The 7486-nt window shown below is 36.3% G+C and overlaps 1 protein-coding gene across 2 annotated transcripts in view; it reads left to right on the plus strand.

The window, feature by feature from the left end:
* The window catches only part of LOC306857875 (enhancer of polycomb homolog 1-like), a 37863-nt gene extending 31960 nt beyond the window's left edge, over positions 1 to 5903 (plus strand). For both annotated transcript variants that reach the window (XM_079398137.1, XM_079398136.1), the window contains exons 10-14: positions 42 to 409; positions 1928 to 2034; positions 2115 to 2253; positions 2339 to 2678; positions 4289 to 5903. In XM_079398137.1, the coding sequence (XP_079254263.1) occupies positions 42 to 409; positions 1928 to 2034; positions 2115 to 2253; positions 2339 to 2678; positions 4289 to 4361 (1027 nt within the window). In that variant the 3' untranslated portion in view covers positions 4362 to 5903. The remainder of the gene's footprint in view (positions 1 to 41; positions 410 to 1927; positions 2035 to 2114; positions 2254 to 2338; positions 2679 to 4288) is intronic.
* Positions 5904 to 7486: the final 1583 nt, after the last annotated feature.

Below are 7486 nucleotides of genomic sequence, written 5' to 3' on the forward strand. Positions count from 1 at the left end.
GTACTTTGTGTTTACTTAATCATATTTAATCTGTTCCTCAGGTTTCTTCTGGACCGAGCCTATTCGGATTTAAATGGACTATTCCAAAGTCTGGACTCTGATTCAGAGTCGGACTTCTCCTTTCCTGCTTCTCTCCATCCGGAAACCACTTCCCAGACCGTTACCTCATCCTCTTCATCACAGTCCTCATCCTCTTCTTCCTCTCATACCACGTATTCAGACCTGAGGCAGATCCTCCGAAATATCAAAGCGTGCCGCTGGAGGCACTTTAAACCACGGACACTAACCTGCCAAACAGGCGTAGGAGATCCGCTGTCACGGAGACCGTTTAGGGGGTTAGTGAGGGGCGGCGCAGGGCCAGGTGGCAGTACACTGGGCAGAACAGCAGGCACGGGACCACCCGCAGTAGGTGAGTGGACTCGCACACTAGTGTGCATGCGAAGTGCTGGAACTGTTTGTTTGCTCATGTTTAATTCAGCATCGTCAATGAAGTCTGGAAATAAACATGAAATGATTGACAGTTATTATAATTGAAAAAGCTCAGTGTTTGCTGCAGAGATGCTTGGGAATGATATTTTCAGCCCTTCATTGCTAGTGCCCGTTTCTGTAGGGGTAACTACTCGGTAGGCTGTTTAAATGACTTGGGGAAGATTTTTAAGGAAGCTGTGTATAATTCCTCTGGTTTAATATGGTGTCTGCTGTACACAGTGGAGCAGTGCAAGGGTTGAGATGTTTAAGAGTTTAACTTTTTAACTAGCTTTTAACTCCTCACGCTTGGAATGTGAAGTTGATGAAATATGGAGATGAAGCATTATGGCCAAAAATCTCTGTTTGGATTTGTATAGTAAGAGCAATATACGTAGTGGCTTTTCCAATGTATACATTTTCTTAATTTATTGTATTATTTTTATTATATTTTATTGTAATTCTTACAAATTTATATTTAGTGTTTGTGGTGTTTTTGTATTTATTTATATATCAAATATTTTACATGTGAAAAAAGAAATACAGAGGTAATGCAAAAAAATACAATTAGTTTCTCAAGTTTTATATTTAAATTGCTATAAATTGTTAGGCTTTATCATATATTGCTTTAGCTTAAATCAGGCAGTTTTTTTTTTTTTTTGGCATAAATTTGGGCACCTCTGGATTAGAACAACATTTTGTCAATGTTTTAGGAGTGTTTGGTTCACATGGGTGCAGAAGTATTACTGAGCCGTTATTTTAGTGTTTTAAGTGCGACTGATTCTCAGTTTCCCAACTCCACATAAGACTATAAATGTCTGCCAACACTTGACTAGTGAATAATTTCATATTACAAAATATTTAAATGGGGAAAAATTGATTACGACGTTTGGGTCATCGTTGACAAAGGAAAGCAATAAACCAGGAGAAGCAAATGTTCATCAGAAGCGCAGCTGCAGCTTTTCATAAAATCTCATTGAACACGTCCAGCATTAAATGAAACCCATTCAGAGCACAGCGTTTGCAAATGATGCAGTCTATTCTCCTGTTTCATGTGTATCGCTCCAGTTTTTAATATCATCTGCATGGTTGCAGCTCACTTATTGTTCTCTTTTTGATGAGAAACCTTTATAATGCTATCGTTTCAGTAACTAAAATGGTCCGCATTGCATTGAGAGAATATATTGATTTGATTGGTTTATTCTTAGCTAGTTTGAATGGAAAGAACTAAAAAATGGACCCTGTTTGCTGATTTTGACCCTGTGCACGTTATTGTAAACAAATGTTTTGTAATATTTCAGCAAAATATAGTGACTTTCACCAACTTTGAAAAGGCATTTCTGTGTATCTGTTGCATAACACCCAACTCTTTAAGATTTCTAGTCTCTTTCATTGAACAAGTAACGCTGTGAGATTATGACTCTGTATGTCAGATGTATAATATTTCTGTTTTGTATTCCAGCGTTCACGGCTGAGCAGTATCAGCAGCATCAAGAACAGCTGACCCTCATGCAGAAACAGCAGCTGGAGCAGATACAACAACAGGCCAATGATATCGGCTCAAGTCAGGTGTGTAATGGAGACACACAAGTGTCACTCGTGTCTGGAAGTCTGATGGCTTGTGTAACATTCTCCTGCTGTGTCCTCAGTCTCTTGTGTCCAAGACGCTGGACTCAGTCAGTGCCCAATTTGCCGCCTCTGCACTCATGACCTCTGACCAGTTTTTGACCCTAAAGGTCAAAGAAGACGGAGTAGGAGGTGGAGTCAACGGGGTCGTCCAAGCTTCAGGTTTGTGTTTTGGACAAACTAAATCTTTTGCATTTGCTCATCTTGTAATTATATTGTTTTCAACTGATTATTGTTTGTTTTACAGGAGTTTACAAGGGATTGAGCATCTCTGCCACATCCTCTGCTTCGGTCCTCACTAGCCAACCAACATTGACCGCTGCCCCGCCCACCTTCCTGTCCTCCACTAGCAACTCTAACACAAGCTCCACCCACACTGTTCACAACCCTATAGGTAATCATGGCAACAACACCGCCAACTCCACCTCCCAGGTCCTGATCGGCAACAACCTACGACTCAGCGTCACCACACCCTCTATCACCAGTCTCAATGCCCGACACCTTCCCAGAAATCTCAGCAACGTGCCACCCGCTGCCTTGAAGCTCGCCGCTGCCAGCAACTGTCAGCTCCCCAAAGCCAACACTGGGTATATAAGTATATAAGAATAGCATTTTTTTTTTGGAAGTGTTTTATGTTTAAAGTTAGTAACAATACAGTAGGGCTGGGCGATTTAGCAAAATAATGTTTTTTTTTTTTTTTTTTACTAGTCAACTGGAAAAGGTAACTACAACATGATTCAAGTAACTTCTTTATTAACCCTCTATTTAAAGAAAATTCTATTCCAAGTGCACCACAATGTAATGTCAACATTAGGGCTGGGTGATATGGGCAAAAAAAAAGTATCATGATAATTTTTTCATATCAGCCAATATCGATAATTATCACGATAAATGTCAAATCTTCATTTCTTTAAAGTTTAAAGCCAGAATTTTGCTCCATTTGCTAATTTTCCATAAAATAAATATCTAAATAGAAAAATGTATTTCTTAGTTTCTGCATGCACACTTGATAGTAGCTTGAGTTAGGATGCAGAGGTCAATTTTTGTTCCTTTTTTAAAATCAGTAACATTATATGGTTAAATTTATTCTGACCAAGTTTTCTTTTTTTTTAATTAAGCATATGATCTCCCATAGTAGCATACATTTAAATCATGATAAACACAATTAAAACCACACACACAGCACCTCAATACCATGGTAAAAATACAACTATATGGTTTTTCTATAAATTCTAACGTTTGGTATTATTTCTTTTTAAAATCACGATTTCTAAAAGATAAAATTGTGGTGAAACATTACATTTAAATTAATCTGAAAAATTGTCCAGCCCTATAATCCAGCATCTTTTATTTCATTTTTTTGTTTTTGTTTGGAAATATTTTTAGAAAACGGTAATAAACTAGTACTTCAAATTTAAAATATTTAGTTTGCAAATGTTATATATTTAGCAAACAGTGACATTTAGTTTGCAAATCATTTTTTATTATAACCCGAACAGTCCAGCATTATTTGTAACAAATATTTGTTATAACAATACAGCATTTGTTTACAAATCTTTTACTGTATTTAACTGTAACAATCAAATTGTAATTTTGCGTTTAACTATTTAGTAAGCAGTTTTAATCAAGCATTGTTTTTTTTGTAAAAAAAAAAAAAAAATTCATATTGTATTAACAATAACAGTCCAGTGTTTTTGCAAGTTTTACTATATTTAGTAAACCGTGACAATCGAGCACTATTTTCCACAAATATTTTGTTTCTAAATAATTGTATTATAACTAACAATCCAGCATTTTTTGCAATGTTTTTAAACTACATTTAGCAGCAGTAACATTAAGTAGCTATATTTAGTAACGGTAGATTAATTCATATTTGGCAAATAGCAGTATAGTTAGTTTTTTTTGTTTGTTTTTTTTTTGCAAATATTCGTTACAACAACTATCCAGGTTTTAAAGACTTAAAGCATGAAAAATGACTTCAGGCTCTACATCAGTGTCACATTTAAGTCTTTAAATTTGAATGGCTATAAATGAAATATAATGCAAGAAAATGATAAATCTGTGGTTGCTTTACTGCTGTCTCATCATTGCATGCATATGAATAAGCAATGTTGGAACGTTGCTTGAGTTGTGCAAGTACATAACTTTTTATTGGAGTGTTTATCTGGTTATTGATCCGTAACATGTTTGTTTACAGGGAGAATCACGAGCAGGAAAAGCAGTCCCTCAATAGTATAGCAGAGAACACAGTGGCCATGGAGGTGACGTAGTGACCGCTGCCTGGGTGCCGTTCTTTTTTCCCCGTCCAGTCCAGTCTTCTGGTGCTGTGCACCAATTGGGTTCGGGGAAGCAAAAGGACAGCGGGTTTCCACAGCGACCGTCTGAAAGTGACAGAAAATTTAATCTCTTGTTTATCTTTATTTTTGCCCCTGTTTTTTTTTTTTTTTTTTTTTTATGCTTTGTTTCTGTTAAGAAAAGTGATGTGTAAATTATGAATATGGCTAATATTTGATGTACAAAAACTACATATTTGTAAAAGCCCACCACCACCATCACCCTTGTATATACGCTACTTGAATACAGAACTGTTGAGTTGATGTTTTGCACTTAGGGAATCAAAAAGAGTAAAAGTGAATGAGGGGGAGTGTGTGAGGTAAACGTTGAGTGTGTGAATAGTCATGTGCATGGTGAGGAAACCTGCTGTTCTACCTATTTATTGTGCTGTGTTTACAATTATTTGTTTTCTGTTTGTTATTTTCTTTTATTTCGTACACTGTGTCCCTCAGTTGTTTCCTGTGGTGTTGTAAGTGTTTAGCTGCCGATTCCTAAATTTCACCCTGTTTTCAAGTTCGACTGATTTACGCTGTGAACCGGATTGAACATTGACGTATCATGCAATAATTTTTTTTTCTCCCGTTCTGTTTTTATTTTATTCATTTTCCCCTCCTCTTCTGGGAGGAATGGGACGTGTCGGGGTTCGACGCCCTTTAGGTTCAGGGGTTAATGGGGGGGTGGTTAAAGGAATCTTCCATTTTTATCATCCCAAAAAATAACAGACAAACAAGGGATGGAGTCTTCACTTTGGGAGCTTCCAATGCTTCCGGTCAACTAAGCACTATTGTTTCTTTTTTCTTTAAGTTGATATATTGCTGCTTTTTGTATAAATTCCGTTCCTTTTTCATACGATGGAAACTGTTTGGTTTTGTCCCCGTTTTTATATTATAGTTTATCTTGTTTTGCATTTCTGTCGTTCTGTTAGTTTTTTTTTTTTTTTTTAGTTCTTGTGGTGAAGCGTCTTTTGCGCTTCGTTAACGGAAGACTTCATTCTTTGTTGCTAAACGTAATGCGCAACGGCCGATAAGCGCCCATCTGAGTCGTCATTCCGGTTTAATGACTTCATTCAATACCAAGGAGGAGAAAACAAGTGGATGCCAAATGAACGTCATCTCCTTGGCCTTCTCTAAACGCATTAATCCAGCAGACTCTGGACTACTTCAAAGCCTGAAAAAACACAAGTTAAAGGTTGTGCCTTCCTTTGGGAATGTCCTGCTCAATCTCTTCTGTGAAGAGGATGCTCCGGCTCAAGACCGCAGTCCTGCGGTACACACTTGTCTGGAGCTGGGATCTCTGATGCCCAGTCCACTGGCTGAACTGAATCATCCTCCTCCAGGGCTTTTCTAGTCTGATCTGGATGGAGGCAAAAAAGAAAAAAAATATGGAAAATAGAAGAACAAAATATTGAATAAGTGAAAAAAGATGTGAAAATCCAAACATGAATCAGACAATAAAGCCCAGGTTATTATATGTGAACTAATGAGTTGTGTTTTATTGTGTGATCAAGTGACTGAATTTCTGAGAATTTATAAGAAATGAATACTTTGATTTAGCAGGGATGTATTAAGCTGATCCAAAGTGTCAATAAAGCTACAGATGCGACAGAAGATTTTCATTTCACAGAAATGCCATTTATCAAAGAAATCTAAAATTAAAAGTAAATGAAAAGCATATTAGAATGATTTCTGAAGGATCATGTGACACTGAAGACTGGAGTAATGATGCTGAAAATGCAGCTTTGCATCACAGGAATAATTGACATTAAAACAAATATTTCACTATTTTTACTGAATTTTTTTCATCAAATAAATGCAAGCCTGGGTGAGCATAAGAGACTTTTCAAATTCGAATTCATTCAAACTATGTATTTAGCAATGATATACTCATTTCAATTTTTTAAATCTAATTTGGTGTTAAGAAATTCTCTAAAGAAATGTGGCAGATTTCTTGAAAATCTTGGTTTAATAGGGTTTAAAATGAGCAAGATTTCAGAGTCATAGGATGTCACTCATGTCATGTAGATATTAGACTTAATACTCAAAATGACTTTCCAAAGGAAATGACGCTGTAACAGAAGCCCTTTGACAAGTGTGACAGCTTCTAATTTTGAGCACCATGAATGTTAATGACTTAAAAAAACAGCAAAAACAAAAGCAAGACCTCCATTATAAAGTCTCCCATGACAGATTTAAAGGAATATTCTGGATTAAATACAACCTAAGGTCTAATGACAGCATTGGCATGTGTTTTTACTCGCATGCATATAAATTCTTAAAACAAAAATACAAACTTTACAAGAAATTAAGTGTGCCACAGAAAATATCCATGGTTTTAAACAGTGCATTCATCAAAATTGTTGCCAATAGCCAAATATGTCAGGGGGAAAAGTTTGTTTTGCAGCAATTGTGTGGAATAACATCATGATGACGGAAATGATTAAATCTGTAATATTCTCAGATGGATACATTACTTCAGACTGATGGGTCCAGTGTTTGCACATTTAAAGATCTCGGAAATTCCCAGTTTACACAACCTCACAAGACCAGATCACGGTGCAAGGATGTGTGCTTAAACTGAAACATACATCGACAATAAAGTTCATGCATTAAATTTCCTCCATGGCAACTACAAGCAATTACATGTTTTCCCTTTGCTTCTGACTATATTTGGTGGCAGGTGAAGTTAACATGCAATCAAAAATATACCCCATTTACACTATATAGAGGCCAACTTCCCCTTTTATTTTTTTTCCCCATATCACCTCCTAATTAATAAAATCCAGTCTCATTCTACAGTTTCTCATTGAACATCCTGTTTATGTCATAAATGGGTTTGTGAATTGCATTTGAAATGATCACTATATGTGGTCTTGGAGCAAGAGAAACTGAGGACAGTCCTCTTTTAAATCTAGTCTTATTGAATATCCGGAATGTGTATGAAAGCAGTAGGAGATTGATCTTCATCTTGTGAAGAAAACATAATATTGCCCACATTGCAATCTGTCAGATCCTGTTGCTGCATTTTCTGTTTTCCATCTATTACTCTGTTTTGCTGTTAATTT

The sequence above is a fragment of the Barbus barbus genome (genome assembly GCF_936440315.1).
Source record: "Barbus barbus genome assembly, chromosome: 38".
NCBI lineage: Eukaryota > Metazoa > Chordata > Actinopteri > Cypriniformes > Cyprinidae > Barbus > Barbus barbus.